Genomic DNA, 27,424 nt, shown 5'->3' with positions numbered 1-27,424 from the left:
ATTGCCAACTCTGCCTGTACATCGACTCTAGTGTCACCATCACAGGTCCTAACAACATCAGCCACACCATCAGGAGCTCATTCATCTGCACATCTACTAATGTAATATATGCCATCATGTGCCAGCAATGCCCCTCTGCCATGTACGTTGGCCAAACCGGACTGTCTCTACACAAAAGAATAAATGGACACAAATCAGACATAAAAAATGGTAACATCTATAAACTAGAAGGAGAGCACTTCAATCTCCCAGGACACTCTGTAGCTGACTTGAAAGTTGCCATACTTCTACAAAAAAGCTTCAAAAACAGACTTCAGTGAGAAACTGCAGAGCTGAAACTCATATGCAGACTTGACACAATCAGACTGGGTCTGAAAAGGGACTTGGAATGGTTATCTCATTACAAGAAGTAATTGTCACTGTTCACACATTCTCACCTTCTAATCAACGGTTGTGATTAGGCCTCATCTACTTTAACTGAATTTACTTTGTTAGCATTTGCCCTCCCCATTGTTGTTTCTTACCATTGGATGTATATATATATACCTCTTATCTGTGATTTCCATTTCATCCATCTGACAAAGTGGGTTGTAGCCCACGAAAGCTCATGCCCACAGAAATGTGTTAGTCTTTAAGGTGCTACGGAACTCCCATTGTTCTTAATTATTGGGTTTCCTTTCTGTAGCTTGTTCTGCTATACAGCAATATGCTTCAGTAGACACAATATTTTCTGCTTAAATATAGACAATGTCTGTTCATCTGGAATGCTAGCAGCAATTCACTTTCATTGTTCTGATTTGTAATAACCCCATCTCTTGCCCACTGCCACATTATTCAGAGAAGGCCCAGAGCTCACTGAAAACCCCTTTTGCAGCACTGACTCAAATGCTCTGTCCATGCTGGGATCAGAGCTGCACTGGTTACAATGTGTTTGAAAGGTTGTAACTAACAGATTTCTGATTGCTGTATAGATAGGACCTTTAATATTACATGTTTCCTTCTCTTGCTGTGCCTACTCTAGAAATTTTCTTTAAAATTTCCCACTTTTGCACTTCCACCAACATAGTTTCACTAGTGGTAGAAAAATGGAAGCACAAGGGTAGAAAAGTGCCAGCAACACAGTGGTAGAAACAGCTGAACTCTTTACTGCATCACTTCCGTCATTGCTACCATTGGTGGATCTGTAAGGACAGAACATATTTAAAAATTAAAATTAAAATATAGTCTAGCATAGACGGAGGCAAATCCTTCAGGCTGCTGATTCCAGGTTGCTTCAGGCAACTTGATCAGGTATACCATAAATGCATTTTTTACTGCTGCCAGATGGAAAGAAAGGTAAAAAAGTTGTGAAAGTGTTGGAACATACCATCACTTTTCCTCACACATGGATCACTATGTTGGTTGCTGGTCCTATGTCACAGAAGAATGTGGGGAAAAGGTAAGTTCTTATCTGTTAATACTTATTTATATTACAATAGTGCCTAATGGCCTGAACCAAAATCAAAGCCCTGTTATGCTACTTGCTAAAAAGAAGCACAGACTGTGCTCCAGAGAGTTTACAATCTAACATGACAAAGGCCTGATCTACTTCTAAAATGTAGGTTGACCTAAATTACATCACTCAGAGCTGTGAAAAATTTTGTTCCTATGCAGTGTAGTTAGGTCAGCCTAACCCCCCACTGTAGATACAGCTAGGTTGACAGAAGGCTTCTTCCATCCACCTAACTTCCACTTTTGAAACGGGGTGGGGGGATTATTACAGTGAGATAGAAAAACTCCTATCACTGTAGAGTGCTTGCAGCATAGATATATCCAAAGGATGAGGGAAAAGAAACAATTATCCCCATTTCACAATATGGAAGACTTGGAAGAAACAAATTAGTTAGCACCAAATCCACTGATAAATTGTAAAAATTAAACCAAATAAATCAGTTTATAGCGTATGCCGATATCCCACTTATTTATCAAATGTATTTAAAGAATGAGCAAAAACAGTCACTCACCATCAAGAAGCTGTTGCTTTTCCAAGCCATCTTCTGCATAGTCATGGTGTGGTTTATAAAAGACAGAAAGAATGAACGGAATGTAACTGAAACTTGTTATTTAAGATTACGCACTCCTCAGTTTTCCCATAAATATATCAGAAAAACAGATTTTCAGATTGAACACCATTTTACTAGATTTCTTCCTACAGCACTTGATTACAAGTTGGTACATCCTATGGACACCTAACAAGGAGGCCTGATTTTGAAATGTCTTTGGTTAAAGGTGTTGCTCAGGTAATAAAGTTACTCAGTGAATTTTTTTAAAATCCTTTTATCATGTCTGTTTCTTTTCACAGAGAACATTAGTGCATTGAGCAAATATACCATCTGGTAATATACATTTTTTCTTTGGAGCTAACATCAAGCATTTTTTTAAAAATTCAGTCACCAGGAAACTTAATGGAAAAAGGAATTGCCTCACCTTCCCTCCACAAAAAACAGCCAGCCAAATGAAAATGGGCAAAACTCCAGCATGATTCAGCTTCTTTTGCATAAGCCAGAGGGGAGTCTTGCCTGATTTACAGAGCCTCTCCCTGACCCCCAGCCTCTGTGGTTGCTCATGTCTCAGTTGAAGGTTCTTTGGAGACACACCCAGATTTTTTTCCTTTTATATCTTTCCTGTATGTGTTATCTTTTGCAGAGTTTAACACATTCTGAACAGAAATTTTCCTTGTCCCTCTCTCTTTCTCTCTCTATTTATTTTTTAAAATGGTTTTCAAGTTGATAATGCTTCGTGCAGGTGATTTTTCCATGTAGTTATTTTCTGTGCAAACCAGCAGACCCCATGACCTTGCTTTCCTGACAGCTGCTCTGCTTTTCAAGATAAATGAAAACAAATAATTGTTCTTTCTCCAAGAAGTGAGACACTCCATCTGTGTTAAAATATATATTGCATACAATAATACATCCTAAATAATTTGTTACCAAAACATGGTCACTTTCTATTTTTCCTTATCCTCATCATTGTTTATAATAGTTTTTTAGGTCCTGATCCTGCAAACATGTATTTGTATAACTTTACTGCCATGACTAGACCCATTGAAATCATTGCATGGAATCACTGAAATACGGGCACGCAAGTGTTTGAAGGAATGAGGCCTTAGACTTTTAAAAAATCATCCTCAAGGCACTTCTATCCTTTTGCCAAATGGAAAACATTGTCCCCTTATTTTTTAAATAATTACCTGCAATTAACATGGCTGTTTTGTTTTAAACAAAATTTAACAACTTTTGCAGCAATTTACATGCCAGAACTTTCTCTTATGTATCATTCTTGATGTCATAGTACAAATCTGGAAATCCTTAGGCTAGACCACTCCCTGTTGTATTTCTGTCAGTACTGCTAAAATACCTCGTTTGATTTTTTTCTTTACATATTTCTCAGATATGGGTTCAGAAACAACCTAGATAGTTAGAAATTAGAGGATTTTCCACCTTCGTTCAAACAGTTTGCGGATACAGAAGCATTAACATTGAAAATAAATTCAATTAGTAGGCTTGCATTCTGTAACTGTATCTTACAAGTAGCAACACTGTATTACTAAATAAATTGGATTGGAATTGAGACCTTTATATTGGTATTAAGTTTCAACTAGGAGTGAATTTTTTATAACCAGATTAAAAACCTCCTAAAATAGACTTTTACAATAGAATTGCTTTGTTGGCACACCCAAATGCTGGTACTTCCTGTTGCCTGTTTTTTAGAGATCAGTTAATAATAGCATTGTACCACCAAACACTATACTTGAAATATCTATCAATGTTTCCATTATAAATTTTGATTTGGGGGTTTTAATGTGACGACTGTTTCAAATCAAACCAAGATATAATTTGTGTGCATAAAACTGAGCAAATGAAAATTCCAAGTTTAACTACAGAATCTCATGATAATTTTTCTTTCCCCCTTTTTCATCTATTACAAAATGACAGAGTGTAATCTGTGGTTTTCCACCTGTGGTCCGTGGACCTCTGGGGATCCACAGACTATTTCTAAGATTTTCAAAGGGGTCTGTACCTTGATTAAAAATGTTTAGGGGTTAGCAAATGAAAAAAGATTGAAAACCACTGGTGTATGCTATTCCAGTTTTATCAGTCCATGTTGTTTCAGTACTTTCCTGTCTTCATTGCTCCTCTTGGATGCATTTGGATGACTCATTTCCTGTGCAGGATGAACCAGCCATTTCCTGGCTAGTGAATTCAGGAACTTTTTCTACCACTCAGTGCTGTTTCTGAGTGGATTGATCTATTGTTTAATCAGACCCCCTCCAAGTTAGGCTGGAGTTGTGAATTTTGATTTCAATTTTATAAAAGGGTAATATTTACTCCTGGTGGAATTCTGCGCCACTGCACACGTGCAGAATTCATGTCCCCTGCAGAATTTTTTTTCTCTGCAGAAAATACATTCTGCTGGAGAGGTGCTGCAGTTATGTTTTTTGCCCACTAGGGGCTGCTGTGATGCCAAAACAGAGGGCAGCCATTCCTGGGCAAGAGCAACAAGCTGCAGCCAGGGAAAAGAAGAAGCTGTGTTCCTCACAGCACACTGCCCATGGGGCCAAGTGAGGTGGTACGGGATATGGGGAGGATGGACAGCATGGGGCATATGGGGCTTCTGGGGAGCATATAGACTGGGGTTCAGAAGGACTAGTGGTGGGGGAACAGACTGTGGCAGGAGCTAAATGGGAGTGAGGGTGCAGAGACACATAGGGATGGGTGAGAGGGTGGCTGAGTGGAGGTGCAAAGGACACATGGGGACAGGGGCAGATGTACCTGACTGAATGAGAGAAGCTAGGGATCAGCCAGGGTCTGCATGGGGAAGGCTCCACAAGTCCTTAACAATCCCTCCCCCCCAAAAAAAAAAAAAGAAAAAAGAAACCTATTCCATACTTATCCCATCCACACCCAACAACCCTCCAGGTTCACTCCAAGGTTTTTTCCCAGCAATTACTTCCCTTTCCTTCAGCTCCTCCATTACCCCGACTCCCTCAAGCCTTTGCACTGCTTCTGAGGAAATATGTTTCTGTACTGTAGTTTAAATGAATTATTACAAGTTCTGCATTAATATGCCAAGTAAGCAATCTGTTTGTCAAAAAACATATCCTGAATCTTTTTTGTCTATATTGTTACAGACATACGTGCTGACAGGTATTTTGAAATAAATTACCAAAATAATTGAAAATGATGTGATTAGATCATGTTATTTTAACAAATAAAATATGCAGAATTTTAAAATATTGTGCACAGTTTTTATTTTTTGGCACAGAATTTTTAATTTTTTGGCACAGAATTCCTCCAGGATTAAATATAGACAAACAGTCACAAAGTTGCTTTGGGATCATTACTATGCCCCCTACAGTCTGGGTTTCAGTATCCTTTTTTGGGTTTTGGAATTAAAATAACTCCATAAATCCAAATGTAATGGTACTACTGTATACCTTAGTGTACTAGAACCAAAACCTTTTCTTAATTTGATCCAATTATTTTTAATGCATGCAAATGGGACATTTAAAAAGATATGATGAGCCAAATTCATCCATAGGATAATGGCATTGAAGTAAATGAAATTACAGCAGCTATCTGGCCCAATGATTTTTTGATTATTTTAATAAATGTCAGCAAGGTTATGTGTACTGGAATTTAACTTTGTTATTGACTAGTCAAGATTATACAGATATTGGTTTTCATATTAGATATGGGCCAGTTTAACATTAGATTCTTCTGTTTGACATTGTTCTTTTTTTTTCTAATTTTGTTTTAATTATTTCAGCTCATCTCCATCCCCACACTCTTAATTCCCTGCACAGCTGTTTCTCAATTTTTCCATCCTGCAGAAGCTACATTGGGCTAGAAGTCTTATTCTAGAGGCTGCCCTTGCTATGGTGACCCAATGTACAATAGTGTTCTCCCCAGCCTGCAGCATCTGAACTCTTTCAAATAATGTCCTGTTGCTAAAAAGCAATTTGTTTGCTCCTTTTAAAGTCTTCTATGATTTTGTTTGAATATTCCTGTTTACTAGCCTATAATGCATAGGTAATGTGTTGAAGAAAATTAAACAATAGAATAGTTGGGTTAGGGATACTGCCTCTTTTGTGTTTCAATATAGCACATGCTGTGTGGATTATCACTGAATAATTCACACCCTTAATGATTGATTCATGCAGAAGAGCTAGATACCTCCTCTGTGACTTTCCATTAGCTGTAATAGAATTAAAGTTCCTATTAAACTGAATATATTGTACAAGTGCCCACAGCAGCCCTTGTCTTCTATTCGTTAGCACTCAGAGTGTGGCATCTACCACACATACTTCAGCTTCATAGAGTGGGTGTGTGCAAAACTGCTCCCGTCCTATTTGGTAATATTTGTACTCGGCCATGAATGGAAGCATGTTCTGTTCCAATGCCAGACCTAACCAAAGTCAGGCCAGATGGAGGGAACTATAATATTTTTATATTATATACAATATTTTCTAATTCCTCAAGGAATTAGAAAATATTGTATATAATATAAAAATATTCAGTAAGGAAGGTGGATGGATATTTCATCAAGCCCTTCTCAATGTTATATCCATGAAAAGTGCACTAGCAAAGTTAATAGAAAATCATGAACATAAAAAACTAAACCCCCACCATGGCTTCTGTGATTGTTAAATTGTGGAAATTCCCTTCAGCAAAATCAAATATTTTGTCTTAAAAAAAAAAAATTAGTTTTTCTTTTTCAATTGCAAAGTTACAGGTCCTAACTTTGCCAATGTAACCACAGCAATGCATGCTTCTCAGCCTTGCAGGAAATTCTCTGATCAAATAGCAACAACATGAACTCATCCATTCTTTGCCTTGTTCAATGCAATTGGACTACTCTTAGTAGTAGTAATTATCCCAGTAGTAAGTGTTTGCAGGATTGGGCCCCAACTCCCAAGTAATCCATTATGCCTTGCACATTATTTGTACAATGCACCTAAGGTCCATTTGTCCAGGAAGCATGACATATGAAGTTGTACTGAAGCTAGGTCTCTCCCATTCCACAACCAGCACCACCACGATTAGACTGATCTGCATTAAGTTTCTTAATTATTTACCTGTTAGTCCCCTCAAAAGGCCTGACTTTTGTTCTTAGAATAGACTTCACAGCATAATTAAAAATGTCAAAAATGCTTGAGAAACTCTCTCAAGTTGCTAAAAATGGCTTTCCCCACAACCCCTCCTGTTTTCCTTTACCGTGGCCTCAGCTTTACACAGTGGTTTGTTTCCAACCCTGCAGCATAGTTTGCATTCCACAGTCAAGAATGAACATTTATTTATACAAACATCTATCCTTGCAAGCATATCTCAGTGTGCTATCCTAAGGCAGAGCAATCAACATATTTTTTCTTTCTGTTCTTTGCATAGCTGCATTGCTAGACATTTATCAGGAGGCAATTCTTCAATTAAAGATTAGTGCATAGTTCAATCACTTCCTTGTGGCTACAAATCTGTTAAAAAATGAAAGAGCATTCTGGTCCATTTCCTTACAATGATTATATTTTTAGTACCCCCTATGATGGTGCCAGTTTCCTTTTTAAAGAAAGAGTTCTGGTACAGGTTAGGATCCCACTGTCTTTGTGCATCTTGCAGAAACTCAAGCCCTAACATCTTAGGACTTGATTGTTCTCAGTCATTTTGAGAATCCAGTTTTCCCCAAACCTTTTAGCAGGCCATGGAGGTATATTAACTATTTCATCACTTGGGTTCATAAGCTGACAATGTGAAAGTGATCAGAGTGGTAAATGAAACCGCATCTTACCACCACTAAGGTGGAGTTAAAGCTCATACATTATTTCTCTCTCACCTGTCAGATGGCAATATCATTCACTGAAATGCTAGCTCATCACCTGTGTCCTTGTGGCAACAAGTCACCTCACATTGCATCTGCTGTTAAATTGGGGATTACACAGATGCTAGATGACAGCAAATATAAATGAAACTAGGGCACTATAAAGACAAAAAGAAAGAAATTCTGTATAGACATGTATCTGCAAACTACTCACTATCTTGTCCAAAGATGTCAAATTTTGCCCATAGCGTGAGCCAAATTCTACTCTTAGTTGAAGTAACTAAGAGCAGAACTTGGTCCTTCTGTTTTAAAATTAAATCCACCAATGAATTTGATCAATCATGGCTTGATTGGGTACTTTTCCGAATTTCTGAAGCAGCTTTTGAAAACATTATATATTTAGGATGTTTTAAAATGGTGTCTCAAGTATTTAAGGGGAATATTGTTAAAACACAAAAGGGAAGTTAAATGTATTTTAAAAAATACATGCTTGATACTGTCTTTTCAGAAGGAGAGCACTGGCATCTTTCCTAATATGTTTCACAACCAGAGGCTGATGAACTGTTCTAATGAAGGAACTCTGAGCATTAGTTTGCTCTGCCTGTATTCACTGAATCATTATTGATCTTTTTATGGTTTTGATTTATTAGATTTTCAATAACTACACTGTTGCAAGGCTTGCAGATGCACTTTCCATTATGCTGTGGTATAAGGGCTAAATCCTACCCTTTCTAATCCTAGTTGCATAGGATACAGACAACAGGCTTTCTCCTTTTTATCATAATGCCCCCCTATAACACATCAGGCTGTGTACTGTGGTCTGCAGGGGTGTGGTACGCAGGAAAAGGGGTAAGGTTAGGTTCTAAGTAGATAATATGCTACCGTCAGCAGCAACGTGTTCTAAGACATCCTGCCCTGGCAGGACAGAACAACTTCATGCTGAACATGCAGCTGACAATTCACCACTACCTCCCCTGCATCAGATTCTCTCATTCAGGGTAGGATTTAGCTCTAAGCTTGCAAGTTATAATGCATATCCTGGCATACACATTACACAGCTGTGTGAAGAGTCCTCATATGGCTTTTTAACATTTGCCATGAAATTATACCAACAAAGTTACTATCAGACATTTTAGTGCCATCAAAGGTGTCCTATGGCCCCTCCTTACCATAGTAGCTAAGCACCTCATAAGTAAATAACTGAATTTATATAATGCAACACAGTGAATCGTTTTATGTTGAGTATGAAAAGTACATTCCATCAAAATGAAGGTGGGATCATCTTTCTCTTAGGGATAAATACTGACAGTATCTTTTGCTAGAGTAAGTGGTAGGGGTGCTCCTTACACTCTCCCTCCTTCTCCCACTGCTGCTGTGTGCAGTCCTGAGTAATCATGAGGATGGCTAGGCAGGCATAGAAAGGGCATGGAGTGGACCTATACATTCCTGGATGGGTTGGGGAGCTCATGCCAGCCATCTCCTATGCACTGCGTGATGACTTACTGTGGGGATCCTGGTGCCCTCTCTATTCCTTGTAGATGTCCTATGGAGGCTACTCTAAGCCTCAGGCTACAGTAACCCCTGTGGAGTTGCCTTGGGAGACAAAAAGAGAAATAAAGTGATCAGCAGAGGGAGTTGTGAGTGTGGAAGCTATTCCAGCTCCCTTTACTCCTTTATTGTTCAGGCTACAGGGAGGTCTTCACCCTGTTTGGAATCAGTCAGCTGGTACTGCTGTGAGAGTTGTGTAGCTCCTTTAAGCTTCCCTGCAGAGTCAGGGATGCTCACTGCATGTGCTATTGAAGCACAATGTATTATTGTCATCATCTCTGTATTGACATAGTAACAAATATACCTAAGCACAGCCAAAAGAGTAATAGGGCTCAGACACCAAACCTTTGTGTATACTATGCCTGCCATGAGTCCTGCATTGTCACACAGGCTAATAAAGACATCATTTTCCCAGTCTAAAGCTCTATTAAACACCAAGCTCCAAGTGATTTCCTACTTGGATCAAAGATGTGTTTGTTCCAGTGCCACTTAAGTTTAAAAGGCAATAATACTGGAATGAATGAAACCTCCCCAGTGGCAGCTGCTGAGGTTCAATTGGTTTGTCAGCGCCATAATTATGCAGCGTACATCTTCTGTTTGCTGGCCCATATGTTCCTGAAGGACGTTATGTAATGGAAAAAACACAGTGGTGCTTCGTTCCCACAGCTATGCGGTTTTTCTGCTGTGGCATGAGGATTTGCTTATGTTTCAGCTGAAAAATGTTGAGAACTAATGTTCCAATTTTGGACTGATAATTAAACTACCATTACTCTTACTTGAACTATCTTGATGGAAGTGCATTAAGAGAAACGGCTTGTATCATAAATAAACTAAACAATGAGTCTAATGTGGAAGTGTTTTAATGCACAAAAGGCTGGCTACTTATTTACATAAAATTATTTTCACATTTCCAGCTAGTCTCTGAAAGTGAATGTTGCTGCTTGCCTCATGCTAGGAATCATTGATGTTATTTAGTTTATGCTGACTTTTCAACTCATCAGAAGTTAGTGTAGTGTATATTTCCAATTCTGCTGCATATTAAAATATGTTTAGAGCATTAAAATAACATTGAGGACAAAAGGACTGATCCTGCAAGATGCTAAAGTCAGTGGGAATTGAGGGCACTCAATCCTCAACAGCCAAAGGAATGAAAAACAACATAATATTCTTTAGAACGTTTAATATGGTAAGATATTCAGCTACTATGGCCGTGAGTGTAATGTTAACATAAAGACAGATAGCACCATGCAGGAGGTGCTTAGTACCTTACAGAATTGGGCCTGAAGTGTTAATCATAGGGGCTTAACCTGTGTGCCCAAAACTAGGTAATTGCATCAATTAATGTGTACCTGTATGCACAATCATCATTTGTAAGATCAGCTTCTTATTTTGCATACACCGTTGCATGCTTGTGCATGTTCTGCAGGCACAGCATAGATCAATAAGATTAAACTTTGAAATATAACTAACAAATTAAGCCAAAAAAACCAAAATGGTATCTTTAGTACAGAATGTCTGTCTTTAGCTTCTTATTACCCATGTATTGTAGATGTCTTATAAAATAGGATGCTCTTGCCATTGTGATAGCGCTACAATATTTTTCCAAGAGGATGAATTAATTTTAGTGTAGTTTAAATTTCATTTAATTGAATTTCCTTGCTATAATGACTTTAAAATCAGACCATAAAAGTTATATTTAAATAGTGCTACATTTTATAATAGCACTACATTTAATTCTGTACTTGTAAAGTGGTCAGATTCTTCAGCAACAATAAAAACTCAATCATCAAGGTTCTTTCTAAGGTTCATAGGTGAGGACTTAAGTACACAGGTGGTCACAAAAGAAGCAAAAAGGGTTTTGCATAAACAGAAAGAGCACTCCTCTGATTACAACTCAACCCTTTAATAATTGAGGCCTATGTTTCTAAAAGCTTGGCCAAATGCAAATAGCCTTTTGAGCAGAGTACCCAGGTGATTTTTAAAACTAGTACTTAGTTGTGCCCTAGTTATCAGTGAGCCTATTGGCTTAACTAGTCCAGGTGGGGGGTTGGATGAATTTGTGGGCAGAAGGGTTAGTGACCAAACTGTATTTTCAGATGGGCTTGGGACACTGAAATGTTGGTCCAGGTGCTCAAAAGTAGTCATGTTAGAGACACAACTAACGCCTTGTCTACATTGGAAGATTGCACCCATTTAGCTTAAATCAGTGTTTAAAACTGACAAATTGGTGCAAACCCCTGTATTTACATTAATTTCAGCATTTTCTAGTTTACTTAAACCTGTTCCCAATCAGCTTAAGCTAAAGTGAAAAAAACAAACGAAAACATTCAAACCAAAATAAGAGTGCCCACACAGGGGTTTGCACCGGTTTCACTCCATTGATTTAAATTACATTTTGATTAAACTAGTGCAACTTTCTTGTGCAGACAAGCTCTAAATCAGGACATGCAGGTTAAGGTCTTTGAACAAGAGTCGCTCATTGGCTCATTCAGTCTGTGCAAGCTGAAAACAGACATCACAGTAAGAGGATCCTCTCCTTCACCACCACACCCACACAAGAGAGGGATAGATGTGAATGGACAAAGACAGACAGACTGGATTTACTAAGGAAGTTATAGGTTAGTATAAGGAAGGAGAGGCAGAGCTGAAATTCAGATAGAGCTAGGAGAGGCAAGGGGTAGGAGGGACAGTGTCTGATCACGCTGAGACTGAGCATCATGAAAAATCATGAGCAAAGATGGCAAGCAAAGGATCATAGGTGGAGGTGTTTGTACCCTCCTCAGAGGATCTTTCTGCTTCAGAGGACATTTTTCACCCTCATTGAGGCATGGGTCATAGAGATGCACAGGCTCACACCTGAAGCCACCAGCACATTTGTGGTGAGCTGAAAGGGGAGATATAAACACAGATCTACAAGAGCTTTGCTCACCACTGAAGATCCAGGCCTAAGTGATTATTTATATAAGTGAGTGTGCACTTTGTGAGTATTTCTAGTCAGACCAATGCAGGGGAATTGTAAAGGCACTTTTGAAAACCACATCGAGTATTGTGTACTGGGGCAATTTTGGCACAGCTAATTATTAGTTCTAAAAATTCCTGTTTCTGCAAACTCCCCTCAACTCCCTAAGCTGGGTGCCCAAGTAGTAATTTGATCCTCATGCTTTTGAAAATGTTGAGAGAAACTGCCTCCTTATCTGCTTCCCATTTCACTCCTGCATCATTTGACCAGCACACTGGAATTCTGCTGTGTCATTTTTGAAGGCCTGTGACCAATTCCCTCTCTCCTCTATTTATTTCAAGGCTTTCCTATCACTCCAGGTTCCATGAGGCCATTGTACTGTTCCCCAAAGACTATGGTTGCTCTGTGAGAGGGTTGCTGAAGCACCTTGATGATCTTGGAGCAAGGAGTGGAAAACACTATAGCATCATATGGCAGTGAGGGTATCAAATGCCCATGAGCTAGGCGCACTGTGGAGGCTGAGCCTGACACTGAGACAGCTTGCAAGGCAGCCAAGGGGCATGCATTGAAACATCTGCCTGCAATCCTGCTCAAATCTTTTGCATCCAGAGAGTGTGGAGACACTGATGCCTGCCCACTAGCGGACACTGGCACTGAGGATAGGGAAACTTTCTTTCCCTGCTCTCTCAATGCTCCCTCTGCTGAGGCCCAGCCATCATGGAACCATTGGCAGCAGGGATGAGATGAAGACAACTACTTTCAGCAGGGAGCTGAGAAGCTCAAGGAAGTGGGGGCAGGAGAGGTACAGAATGGAGGAGGTTCATAGGCTGAGAGCAAAGGGAGTTGGGAAGGGAAAGTAAAGGCAGAATGTGGGAGGCTGCTCCAGGCAGGACCTCTCCCCCAAATCCCACAAGGCTGCCCCAGACTCTTGACCATTCACCATCCCTGACCATAATAAGCCTCCCTCATCCACAGGCAGACCCAAGCCCCTGTTTTTTCCAGGCTCCCTCCCATCTCCTCCTTTTGGGGTGCAAGGACTAGGCTCCCCTCATGCCATCCCACTCTCCCTCACATGTTAATAGATTAGTAGGGAAGTGACCTGTGTTATCTCACTATTTTTCGATTGGTTGTTTGAAAAAAATTGCTCAGCAATATCTGGAATTGGAATAATGCAACTTTTTTGGTAACCAGTGTTAAATAAATAAATGCCCAGTTAGGGGGGGATTTTTTGAGGGGGCAAAATCTGCAGTCTCAGAGTGAGGAATTTTTATGCCAAGTTTCCGCCAGATAGAAAAGAACTAAGATACAAACCTGTCACATACAAGGGTTATACATGGAAATATTTCTGTATTCAGCTAAAACAACATTAGTCAACCTAGAGTTGCACTGTAGTTTTAGCATTAAGATAGCAAACTTACTGTAGAGTCATCTTTGCTGAGCAGCTCTGAGGACTTTACATTAATTGTTGCTATTTTTAGGTGTATGTAGTACTTCATGTGTGTAGTTGGGCGGTGTGGTTTTTTTTGCTGGTTTTTTTGGGGGGGGTTTTGGGGTTGGTTTTTTTTTTTTGGTTTTTTTTTTTTTGCAGTTCTGGAGAACAAAATTTTGGGAGGGTATTTTCACCCTTGCAAAAATTTAAATTTAGCAGAAGAGTGGACTATGGATTAAGAGTAAGATTTTCTCTGAATCAGGGTCAGGACATTGCTTTCCTTCTTAGGTTTAGACCAAAGGGAGATGTGTAAACACTCTTTTCAGTCATTCTCTCTCACACAAAGGGAATGCTTTCTGTCTGGATTGGTTGTAAGCCTAAAATATGACTGAAATCAATTGGCTCTTCCTAGCCAGGTCCTAATATTATTAACAGCCTAGCACCCTCTGGTGGAAGAGATCTGTTAATTTAAATTTTTTTGCTTTTCCTTGGGCACTATTTAAATTTGTTGCCATCTATTGTTCTCAGAAAACAAATTACTGCTGCAAGATTGTCAATTTGAAGCATTCAAGAATCATGAGTCAAGACCCCAAAATCATGGTTTAAAAAAACAAACAAAAAAAAACAACCCTATACACATTTTGTGTTTTTATTTGATTTTTGAATTCAGGCATTTTTTGGCAACCATAAGGCCTAGACACTTATTTAAATAAATTAAAACTGAAGACATGACTCTGGAAGCTAGTGCCTTATCTTTAAGGACGAAGATCAAATATTATGAGATGTGTCAAAATTGTGAGAGTTGACAACACTGCTACAGTCTGTGAGAAATGCACTTTTGACATCCTGCATCCTTCCAGTTCTTCAGTGATGGAAGATGGACCAAAGTAAGGCCCCAATCCTGCAATGAGCTCTGTGGAGGCATGCCCATATACAATACAGGATTGGGGCCTAACATTCCAAGAGGGATGCCTAGAGAAAACCCTGTGCAAAAATAAGGCCCCAGTCCTGCAAACTTGCATGCAACTTTTCATAATGCAAATAGTTCCCTTGTGCAAATACTCACATCCATTGAGTTACTCACATGTGTAAGTGTTTGCAGGATCAGGACCTAAAGTTATTTTCTATATTTTAGAGTTTTTAGTAAAAACTATTTGACAAGCTGCTCCATAATTAGTTTCCCTTTAATTTCAGTTCCCCCCTATGCTCCTTCTCAGTGTGATAAAATATGAGGCTCTATTTATATAACTGGATATATTTAATTTTCCTCCATACTACATCCGTTTTTAGTGTCTGGTTACATTTTGTTGGATCCAGGCACTCCTCTGCCAGCTCTGTCATACTTAAATAAAATAACAATACTTGCCTTGAAGAGCTTAGTCACGCTGCAAGAATAGTGGCATTGTATGAGGCCCTTGACAGAGGAGATGTAATTCAGAGCAACTGTAAGGGAGATGATCTGGGTTCTGATGGAAGTCAAAACAAAATGGTGCCTGATTCTATGGAAATATGTTCAGTCACATTTCAGAAACATGAATGAGGTTTCTGTGGAGTAGCATTTTCTAGCAGAGTGTCTCCCAAAGCTGGCACATGCACTGGGAACTTGCTGTCCCTCAGAAGACTAAGTGGACAGTGCTCTAAATCCTGGGTTTTTTGTTTTTTTTTAAACTAGGATTGTTCCAGTTTTGTCTCATCAGGAAATGGAAATGCCCTTGACCTGTGTATTTGCTTATGTTATTCCTGCTTCTTGAACTAAAACTGTGAGATAGGCAATAAAAGACTAAAGAGAAACAGAAACAAGACTGTTAGGAAAGAAGGGAAAAAAGGAACTTTAACCAAAACAAAGGTCACTTAGAAACTTCCTTAAGATCTGTTCAAATGCAAGAAGCATAACCAAATAAAGGGGCAGTAAGTCTGTGTTACATTGAAAGTTCCCTGAAACTTCCTATATCATGAACCACAATAACTTCTCCATCTAATTATGAATGTAGAATAAATCAGTTTCACAATTTCAAAAGTGATTGGTGATTTTGGGTGCCTCAGTTTTTGAGGTACCTTGCAGGAGACAGCTGAGCATGCATCCTATGAAATTCAGGCCCCTTTGAAATGCGTTGAATTGGACATTCACACACACGCGCACATGCACACACACCCAGAATCACTAGCCACTTTTGAAAATTTAGGCCAAGAAATGTTTAATTTAAATGTGAGAATTTCAAAACTAGTACCCTCATCATTTTTGATTCATTGTTTTAGGCAGTTTTTAAAGCCTCCTTCCCCCTTCCGACGATGGGTTTTCTGCACAGCATATTTAAAATTTTCCTTGTGGTTGTTGATACCTTGGGGCAGCTCCACTGTCGCCTCCCCAGATCCCTGCTGGAATGACTTGGAGCCAGCCTCAGTGATCTCCCTGACCAGTTCTTCCTCCTTGCTACCAGGGGCCGCTGTGACAGAGGAATTGCAAACATCCGAGCTTGCCTCCCTTCCTCCTCTCCCACTGCTTCCCAGCTTGAACCAAGACAGCCTGGGCGTGAAGGTGCAGGAGGCAAGCACTGCAGTGACACCTCTGCCCCTGCCAGGGAGGTTTGGGGGCAAAGGGGAGGAGCCTGGGGCAGGCAGCAAGGGAGTGAGGGCTGTGCGTGGAGGGGAGGGAGGGATAGAAGGGAACAGGCTGAAAGGAGGAGCAGGGGCAGGATCTTGCCCCACACCAAGGGTCACTATCCCAGTAACCCTCTTGACTCCCCCTCCCCCACCACCTGAATGCCCCAGACTCCCTCCAGTTCCCCCCCCTCAATCCCCAGCTCCTCTGTCTCTGCCAATCCCTCCCCAGAGATGCACTGGCTCCCCCAACCCCCTCCCTCTACCTGCTTTTTATGGGTAGAGGGTGTCAGGACTACAAGGCCAGCTGCATCGCTGAACCCTCTCTGGATGCATACCCACAGCCGTCAGGACTCACGCCTTTAGCTTACATGCACTGGAATCATGCGATTCTCCCCCCGTCAGACCAGGCCCTGGCCTACCGCACTGTGAGCATCGACCATTCTTGCCCAGCAGGTCCGACTGGGTTCGGTACCCCTTCAGGAGTCTGACCTGTGGGGAATATAGTGACCACCCAGCCTACCCCAAAGTATTGTTTAATCTCACCAGTAGGAACTAAGCATCAGAGAAAGAGATTTTGTAAAAACAAATAGACTGGACACATGCCTATCTTACCATCCCTTCCCCCCCCCCATGGTAAACCTAAGACGGCTTAGCATCTTCAGCCTCCTAGCGGGTATCTGTCTGCACAGGTTTGTTCTCCTGAACAACCCCCAAACAATTAACCTCTCCCAGGAGAGGCTGTTGCTTTTATCCAGCCAACACTCCTTGGTGTCAGTTTTCCAGCTCTGCTTGCCCTGCTGCCCAAAACCAGGCCAGTGAGCTCAGCAGGGGGGCAGAGGTAGAACATCAAAGCAAATAGCTCTTTGTCCCCTAGGCACTGGTAGATGGATGGTTTCTGAAGCCATTGTAGAGGCAAGGTGGGTGAGATAATATCTTTTACTGGACCAACTTCTGTTCATGAGGGACACAAGCTTCCGAGCTTACACAGAGCTCTTATTCAGTCTGGAAAAGCCATTGTAGGCAGGAAGGAGTACATGAAGACAGGCTCTTCCTGAATAAACACTCTTGACACTGCCACCATGTATATGTTAACAGTAACTTTGCCGGAGTCTCTTCTCCATCCCACCAGACAGGTATTCATTAAGGCTAGGATTTTCAAAAGAGCCCCATGTATAGACAGAAGAATCTATTAGGATAAAAGGACAAATTACACAAAAAATCCTTCACTTGTTAGCTAGCAACTTTAATTATTAAAAAGTTAAATAATTTTAAAAAAATTAATTTGCTTTTCGCTATTTATATTTCTTTTTCTGCTTTTTCCTCAGCTTGGAGAATTAAGACCTATCACAGTGCTAGTGTGTTTAGGTGTCCAGTAATACAGAGGAACATTTAAATTTAAAAAATTCTGTTTTCATAATTCCTATTTTGTTTCCATTTAAATTGATATGAGTAAATCCATTTATTTTGTGCTACGAATATTAAAAAAGTTTAGTGGAATGCAACTTGCCTCCAAAAAGTAAAAATATTTATACTTATTGTAGGTTCTGTGACAGGAAGGACTATTTAAATGTATGGAGACATTTACCCCTTGAACCCCATTGAAAGCATAGTCCATAAAATAAAAACCAACAGCATGGTGAGTACACTTAAATTGAATTAGCCATTCAACTGACTTTGCTTAAAAATATATATATTTATGTGAACCCCAATAAAAACATTTCCTTTGCCCTTTTCCTTATGGAAAAGTTCCCTGCTGTTTGTTCTTGTGAGTAGTTTGGAGTTCATTTTATTAGATACATATTAGATAAAACAATTAAGAAATTATTGTACAGGGCCACTGAACACTTATTTGAAAAGTCATTTGACTTTTCAAAGACTTTTCAAATAAAAGTATCACAAGTTTCATCAAGTTAATTATTCTAATAATATTTAAAATTTAAATAGATCGTGAGCGCTGTTCTCAATCCTAACAGTTGCTAAAACCATCCTGTTTTTCCTCACATATCTTAAGATAATTCTAACTCTTGCAGAATGAGAACATTTGTGATGATATGTACAACAATGTCAACTCGGTTGGCACGGATCTATCTAATTTAGTGACTTGGGCACATACTCACGGAACTATATGCAGCCAAATCCCAGGCTTGGAAGTTGTACAGAATATGGGACATCCTACCAGGGACAATTCTGTTTTATGGATATGTGAATCTGGACATGCCTATCACTGGCCCTGTGGGGCATTATACTTCAGAAGCAGGGAAGAAAGGGAGGAAGCTGCAGAACGGAAAAAGAGGTCCAGAAGCTATGATTCCTGGTCAATGGAACAAGATTTAAGTGAAAAGAAATACAGGATAGCCTCACCTTTAGAGAAAAAGAAAGCAGACTCAGTTAACATGGGATCATGTAGCAGATCCCCCGAGATAATGCAGAAGAATGAGGACACATTCTGTGTAATGTCTGATAGAGCAATGTCAAAAGCAAAGCAAAGTGAAGTAGTTCCTCAGAAAGACAGCTACTCCATGAGGTCATGCTTTGTGACAGAGCTAAGTCTCCCATCAATTGGCTGTCTTGCCAAAACTAACCAAGGTAACGAAGAGCTAGAAAGCAGGGACGATCTGCAAGACATCTTTGATGAAGAAGAATTTGAAGCAGATGCAGGAGACCAAAGATGCAGAAGTAATAGTGATTCTGAAAGAGTATTCAGGAATAAAGCAGCATCTGCTGAGGAAGAACTACACATGCATGGCGATGGTAAGAAGATCATTAGCAAGCAGGGAGCCATCCAGACATCAGTTTCTGTCTTTAAAGAAAAGGCTGCAAGAAGTCCCTGTTTACAGGAAACTTTAGAAGACAGTGATCATAGGAGCCTGGAAAGCAACTGCTTGAAGTTAACTGCTCTTCATCCCACAAAGTCCAAAACCAAAACCTCTAAAGCAGGGAATTCTTGTGAGTCAACAGCATCCAAAGAACAGTTAAATCCATTTCCTGTCTCCAACATGGAAGCAAAGGCCCAGTTTGAGCCACCTGCATTCATGGCTTTCTATGACACTACACTCACTGGAGCTGTCCATCAGCAGCTCCAGCTGTGCCAGTCTGTGTGCGCCACATCAGGAATAGGGCTAGCTGGGAACCGTTCCGAAATACCTACTGAGGAGAGCGAACAGCCAGGACCACCGAAAGCTGCAAATTCTTTAGCTCTGCCTGATCTTGAGAATGAAAACTCTGAGGACAGTCTGTGTGTCTCTTCAAACAAAAGTAAGAATTTCTGGAGTTTTATTCCTGGGTGGGCTTGGGTTTTTTAGTTTAAGTCTCCTTAGCTAGAATATTCCAATTTGGGTGGTTCCATGTAACCACCTAAATCCATATTTGAGCACTTAAATAAAAGCGCCTAAATTTCCAGAAATGGTGAATACTCTCCTCTCCCACTGACATAATAGGAACCTTAAGCAATCAGCACTTCTGAAGATCATGCCACTTTATTTAGATGCCCTATATATATTTAGGTGGCTAAACCTAGCCATCCAAGTTGGAACATTTTGGTCTTTGATTTTACCACAATAGCAACCCACACTGTACCTCTTAAGATGTGATCCCTGTAATAAACTGTAACCAGGGGAGACATGAGTCCATACCCCAGGAAAGAGAAAGAGGAACTGAATTTTAAGACAATTTAATGCAGTAATCACAGGAGAAATTCTGGCTCCATTGAAATAAGTGGCAAAATTCCCATGGACTTCAATGGCCCAGAATTTCACCCCCTTTTTAAAAAGGGCTGAAGATATTAAGGCCATTTATTAAAAAAAAAATTAAGTCTTGTATATCCTGTTAATGATTTGGGATCTTAAATTTTTTTGGTAACTAAAAATGGTTGGGCTTTTTTATTTGCAAAATAAATTCACTTCTTGCTTTTCACATGCCATGTGTCAGCATAGAGCACATTTTTACATAAACAATATCATAAGATTCCTCCTAAGAATATGCCTTTTGATGAATAACTAAAATGTGGCATGTGATTGTGGTAGCATTTAAAAACCAGACAGTTATCGACTTGTACAAGAAAAAAAATGGATGTTGTACAATGTATGTATTAGCTATTGAACAGAAACTATCCTTCTTGACAAATATTGGGAACCATTAATGAATGAATCTGTTTCATTTTAGAAGTGAACAGGAGCACAATTGTGATTTTAGCATAGGTGTGACTGTAATGGATTCTGAGTGCCAGTTACATACATACTGATTTAATCTAGTGATTAAAAACATCAAATAAGCAGCAAAGGGCTAAGTTTTTTAAAAGGATTCAGTAGAGCCAATAAATTTGCCTCTTTTTTTTTTTTTTTTTTGCTCGCAAACAGTGCTTCACATAAATATTTGGCAGCTGGATGTGTCCCTGATCTGTATGCAAATGCTTTTTATGCATGCAAAAATTCAGGTGCAGCTATAGAGCCAACTTTTGAAAGTTCAGGCAAACAGTCCCAAAAGTTGGGGCTGTAGATTTCATTTTCCACGATGGTTTGGTGCGATGACTCCTTCTATCTGACTCATGGCCATCAAGAGCAATATGAAAATTCAGGGTGGTACTTCTTACTAAATGTGTATCTGGATTTTGTGGCAGATCCAAGGCCCCTTAGGACTTCACGATTGCCATTAAACTGTACATTGTGACTGTTGAGATATCACAGTGCCAGCAAGCCATGGTAGAACGTGGATAGTTCTTGGGTCACAGGCCCCCAGCCACTTGAGCTAAAAGAACAATAGTCTTTAGGTTAACCATCATTAGGGCATATGACATGCCTGAATGGTTCTCAGTTCATGCAGTAGAGGGTAGCTGTACATATTGCTAAATTAGCCAGTATATTAAAGACAGAGAAAAGCTGCCGTAAGATTCTGTGATGCAGAAGATTGGATATAGTGCTCTCTTGGTTGAACAGAGTGCTGAAATAGTGTTTTAAGGCTTGTCTACACTTGAAAGTGAATTTGGATCAAGATAGGATGTTTGTTTAGACAAGCCCTTACAAACTAAATAACTGCAGCATGACTACACTTGGTGCATACATTGTTAGAGTATTTTTTAAATTGACTTGATAGTGTATCTCCTCAACAGCCATTGTAAATTCACCTGGGAATATTTATGCAATAATTGTTTCTGCTGAACAATAAGATAAAATGGCTTATGACTCAATCGAAGCCTTTGCTTGCAGTCTCAGTTTATTGATTTACAAGCCATTTATTTCTTCAAGTAGACCACTCAATAGCTTTAGCAAAACAGAGCAGCTATAGTTAGATTTGTAGATCCACACTCTCTGTGCAGAAACAATAGTAATTAAAGCAAAAACCACGTACCAAATGACTCAATGCCAACAAGAGACATTCACGGCCATCAGCTCCAGAACCCTACTCAACACCCACCTCTTCACACCTGGAAAAACTCCACAGGAGAGTACATGGACCTTTGCAGCACATCCTGCAGGCAAACAAATGTGCCATACCTAGAGGGAAGTGAAGTCACATGAGGAGAGAAACAGGTAGGTGGGAGCACAAACCATTTAGGGCTGCCCAGGTTTGAAAACCCACCTTAAACTTCACGTGTAAACCATTGTGTAGCCAATGGGGTTGTGGTATCATGTGCTACTTATGAGAAATGCGACTCGCTAGGTGGGCAGCTATATTCTGCACTAGCTACTGTTCCCAAATGGTCTTAAGCAAGGTATCATCCTCACAGCACATTACAGTGATTCATCTTAAAGGTAGCAAAGTTGAGGGTGACTGGTGAGGTCCACATCTGAAAGAAAAGGCCTTCTTGCCAAGTGCTACCTAAAGATCCAGCAACAGCAACGCTCCAGTGAGGCCCCCTAGGGTGTATACCTGGCTAACCGATGCCACGCACATGAGTTCAGACAACATCTCTACCATTTTTTGAGATTGACTTGAAAAGTAGGGGAGGAGAAGCATTCACATCCCGCTTTGAGGGGTGTGGCAATGCATAGACCTTGGGCTGGCCCTCTGTGTAGGGGTGAATTTCATCCGAAGCGAGGCACCTTGCAGGCTACATGGAACTTACGTAGATGTGATATCCTCCTAGCAATCAGAGAAATAAACCCTGGCTATCCTTTTTAAAGAGATATTTTTCCTTTTTTTGTTTTAAGACAGTGGTATGCTTTCCCTGAGTCTCAGCCTGTAGAGCTAACTTTCAGCTGACGTCTATGTTTCATGTCTAGAGCTCCTTTTTAATAAAGAGGTTTCAGGGCTGGAGCCCACTTTGAAATATATAATATTCTGCTTAATGGCTTGTACAGTACATTGACCTGTAAAGTAAGTGCAGCTTAATATTGGACCAAATCCTGAGGCCTGCATTGATTTCATAACAGAACAAAATTTGACTCTCTACTGTGACTTATTTAACTATAAAATATACATGACAGTAGTTGCAAATTGAGACATTTTTATATACAATATCCCTTTTTGGATTGCTCAAGTTTCAGAATCCACATTTTAGGTCTTAGTCACGTAACTAGTTCTGTGAGGAAGAGCTGCAGATTGTACCCTTACGTATCAATATTTAGATCATACAAGGTGAAATTCACCCCCTTCCTAACAAAGGGCCAACACACAAATTAAAGTTCCACCTTAAGACCTATTTTGAGGTCTTAAGTGTGGCATGTCATTTAAGATGTCCCTCTGCACAGGGATGAATTTCAGTGAGCAGTGTAAAATTTCATTAGGGCCTAAGCCTGCTCCCCTTGAATTGTGAAGTTTTAAATATTTGATATGTTAGCACCTAGGAATGCCAATCAAGGATCAGCAACCCCATCATGCAAGGCATTGTACAGACAAATAATGAAAATGACAGTCCTCGCACCAGAGAATTTACAGTTGAGGTGTCAGACGGGATACAACCGATGGACAAAACAGTGGGACGGGTGGGAGGATGTGATCACAAAATCAAAATCAAAACTTAAAGGGAGTAGGATCATAAAAGTCCCAGAATGTTTGAATGCTTTAAAAAGGAAAGTGAACATGGCTTTGCATCTCCTTACAGACCTTTGATAGCCGCTGTAGTTCTTTCTATCCACAGAGTTGTCTCTTATCTTTTAGAGACATTGAAGAAGTCGGAGAGTAAGAGAATTCGTAATATTGGTGACATAAAAATGTTCAGAGACTGGTTGGCTTCACAGTATCCTTCCGAAATGCGTGAGATCTTCACACTGCCACCTGCAGACCTTGATAATTACCTAGCCTCCTTCTACACTAGAGTCAGGAAGCAGAATGGCACAGATTTTTCTGCCAACTCTTTATTCTTCTTTCAGAGCAGTATAGACAGATACCTCAAGGAACACAAGTACGAGTATAATGTGATTAAAGGGTTTGAATTTACAGCATCTCAGGAAGCTTTAAAAGTAAAATACCAGCATCTTGCACAGAAGGAGAGGGAGAGAGACTGGAATATTTTGGAAAACCTGACAGATAAAGATGTAGAGGATCTTCGTAAAAAGGGCATACTGAGTCGAATGCATCCTGAAGGATTTCTGCATCTAATGCTTGTAAACATCATTCGAGGTTTTGGGGCAAACACACACTATCAGACTGCGAATCTGTGGTGGGGGCAGATTGTGTTAAAAAAGAATGAGGAGGGATTAGAGTATTTGGAGTGGAAAGATGATCTGAACACACAGGCAAGCACAGAGGAGTCAGTTTTATGTATTTATGCCAAACCTGATAATCCAGGCAACTGTCCAGTCTGGGACTATAAGGAGTATGCTAAGAGGAGGCCATTGGATATGCTTCATTATTGTGATCCATTTTACTTATCTCCTAAGCCTTTGTGCTGCATATGGGACCAAATATGGTACTGTAGAAAATCACTGACAAAAACCAAAATGGAGAAAATGATGAAAGTCATTGTCCAGCTAGTCAAAGGATCTGAAAAAAGGTCCATGAAATAAGAGTATCGGTTTGATTTCTGCTGTGCCTGTTTTGGTATAAGTGTTTTAAATCAGTTTTGGAGTTGTTTAAAATGACAGCAGTTACTATAGGTAGAGAGAGAACCCCTCTCCTCAGGAGGTTGCCCTAAGGGACTTAAAAAGCTGTGGTGTTAAATTTAATACCACCTTCATTGTCAGCATGGACTTCCATCAATAGAAAGACCACAAATAGAATTCATTCTTACCTTCTATTTCCTGAATTAAATCTAAATCCCGGATTTAAAAAGTTAATGTTTTACTGAATTAGCTCAGTAATGTTAATGTTGAAAGGACCTGTGTTTGAATACCCTGGCTGAGAACTACAGGTTTGTTCAGTATGTGAGGAATTGACCCTGTTGTAAACTGAATTTGTGGTCTAATGTGTAATTCATCTCTCTCTTTTTACAATAAAAAGCTAAACAGGTGGAGTTGGCTTTGTGAAGGAAAAAGAATGATGAAAGATCACCAGTAGTTGGCAACTACTAATCTATAGCTAATCAGAAATGTTTAAAACAAAGTGTTTAGATCAATTCTCATTTTCCTAAATGAGGAAGAAAATGTTTTAATAAGTTACCAACCCCACAAATGCAGTCAATAGCACTGAAAAGTTTTATAGCAGCTGTTTTCCTCTGTATGATAACCATAGTCTGGAGAGGATTACAGTCAGTAGTAAAGTGCTTTACTTCAGTTCAAATGTTGTTTAACAGATGTATTTTCTTAATGTCCAGTCATAATTGTTGGCATTTCACAATAAATGAAATTTTACTTCATTACTGTCAGTCTGTTTCAAGGAAATTAAACCAGTCATCCAACACTGGTCTCTCTTGTTTCCCATTGTTCAAATCACTATTTTTAATAATATCAGATATTGAATTTTCTTCAAGTGACCTCTGGAACTGATTCTGGTAAGGAATCTAACTATATGAGGTCCATCTGACTGCTGTGGTGTTCCATGCAGACATAAGGATCTTGGTGGGTGGATCCCATTGTAGAATGCAATCTTGTATATATGCTTCTAATCCATAGATCTCAAAGTAGTTCACAAAGTTGAATAAGAATTTTTCTTCCCTTTCTACAGATGTTGAAAGAGAGGATTGAACTAATTTGCCCAAGGTTACATAACTAATCAGTGGCAGATTTCACGGTAGAACCCATTTTTTCCTGGCTTCCCTATGCTGTAGATTAGCCTGCAGTACTGTTGTGAGTCATTATGGCAGAATTGCCACGTTTTTTGAAAAATGAGTTTGGAGCATTTTTAGTATCTCAGACATAAGTTCACATATACATAGATTCTATATAAGTAGCAGTGTGAGCAGGGACCTTGGCCAAACTCTGCAAACAGTGTGAAATCCAAACTCCTCCCTTTCGGGGGATTTGGCTTTATTAATAAAGTAAAGCCAAGATCAAGATAAAGAGCAGCTCAGAACTTTCAGGGGGTGGAGTGGGGTGTCCATAGCCTCTCCCTAGAGACTAGAGCCACTCCTACCTCCATTATATCCAGGTGGGGCAGTGAGTCATCAGAACCCACTTAATCTCTTCTCAGACAAATCAATACTTCTTAACAACATGGGCTGTTACATATCAAAACACTACCAGCCTGTACAGGCAACTTACAGTAAGGCTCTAGAAAGCAAAGATAATTCGTTTTCTTGGAGGACCATCACAAAGTACAAGATGCACTTTGACCTTACCGTCTCCAGTATAAACACAGAGAAGCATCTTCATAGAAAAAAACCTTCAAACTCTGCACACACAAACTTCCCCTGGGGGCAGGATGAGAGAAAGAACAAACCAGATGTGGCAGATATCTGTCATGGCACTTAATGCATGATTGGAAGGCACTCAGATGGGGGTAGTATAGGAACCTAGATAGGAAATTCATAATTTATACTTGTACCTGCAAGAAAATTTGTGCAGGAAACATAACCTAAAGAGAGCCCTAGAAGTAGCACAAAGGAGGTAGGGTTGTGAAAGAAGCACAGGTTCATCATCTGGCACACTTTATTTTTCTAATTCCATACTTTGCTAGCAGTTGTATTCTGCTTTTGTATATAGATTGTCACAGGTAACATCTATTCCTGCCTCATGGTGCTTTTAAGCTAAAAATCTAGCTGAGTGCACGTCACTTGCCTTGGTAGCATTCTGTATAGATTTGCTGAAGTAGCGGTGGGTTTAATTGCTACTCGTAGAAGAGAAAATAAGCATAAAGCCACTTAGGTCTGCTGCTTTACATAGATATTTTGCAGGACTGCTTTTAGCAGCTCAGATTTGAATAATAGTTTCAAGTAATTAGATAATTAAACTAATTGTAGATGGTCATCCTCAGCAATCCAGTTCCAGAGTCTTCAGCAAGGAAGGATTTTCACTGATATCACTAGCAAAAAGTTTTAAAATACACTCTTACCCTGAGAAGTTACCATATAAAAGCAGGATCGGGGGCTCCATGTTTATTGGTTCTCAGTAGCCTCCCTTGCAAAGAAACTTAGTTTTATAAGTAAAAAGACACGTTTCTAAACTACTAGCCTTACAAACCCAACATGAGACCTGACTCAAAGTAGGTGCCTTCCTTCACTTGCATCCTCATAAAGATTCTGCAGGCCAAAGCAGGCCTTCACTAGCACCTGGGCAACCCCTCTGTCTTCCAGTTAAGCCCCTTAGCACCTGTGCAGTCTCAGTGCCACCCATCAATTTACCCAAGTGAAACCAATTGGTCTGAGCAAGCAAGAGATTCCTAGTTACTCTCTTAGCGGTGTTGGCTCTGCAGGCTAAAGAGACTAAGAAGTTAGATAAATGCACTCCTTTTGCTTATGTAAATACATCCAATTCTGAATACACGTAGGGACCAGAATAACATCATTCCCTTGCAGATTGTTGCACAGATGTTCTGTTACTCTATTGAGAGTAAATCAAATCTCATACTGAAGAAAACAATTATGCTGTTCAAACCATCTCTTACCTCCAGACTTTCCACCACATTACTCATGGACATTGCTCTTTAGGGCATGATATTTTACCCTTACTCCATTGACATCAATGAGACTTCCGTGTATACGAGATAACCATTTGTAAACATTC

The 27,424-nt window shown here is 39.8% G+C and overlaps 1 protein-coding gene and 1 long non-coding RNA gene across 2 annotated transcripts; one reads left to right on the top strand and one right to left on the bottom strand.

The window, feature by feature from the left end:
- Positions 1-984: 984 nt before the first annotated feature.
- Positions 985-27,424, bottom strand: LOC137157477 (uncharacterized). The gene is made up of 3 exons (XR_010921127.1): positions 27,306-27,424; positions 2,004-2,036; positions 985-1,181 (listed from the first exon to the last, which is right to left on the bottom strand). It is a non-coding gene; the product is annotated as an uncharacterized lncRNA (long non-coding RNA).
- On the top strand, positions 17,928-25,071 carry LOC137157469 (uncharacterized protein KIAA1958-like). The gene is made up of 3 exons (XM_067554727.1): positions 17,928-18,024; positions 18,419-19,643; positions 23,484-25,071. Exons 1-3 carry the CDS (start codon positions 17,956-17,958, stop codon positions 24,329-24,331), a joined length of 2,142 nt encoding a protein of 713 aa, XP_067410828.1. The 5' UTR covers positions 17,928-17,955; the 3' UTR covers positions 24,332-25,071.

The sequence above is a fragment of the Emydura macquarii genome, unplaced genomic scaffold, assembly GCF_026122565.2.
Source record: "Emydura macquarii macquarii isolate MOO-44397 ecotype Brisbane River unplaced genomic scaffold, CSIRO-AGI_Emac_v2 contig_306, whole genome shotgun sequence".
In the NCBI taxonomy this organism is placed as follows: Eukaryota; Metazoa; Chordata; order Testudines; family Chelidae; genus Emydura; species Emydura macquarii.
This window is presented reverse-complemented; position numbering and strand designations above follow the sequence as displayed.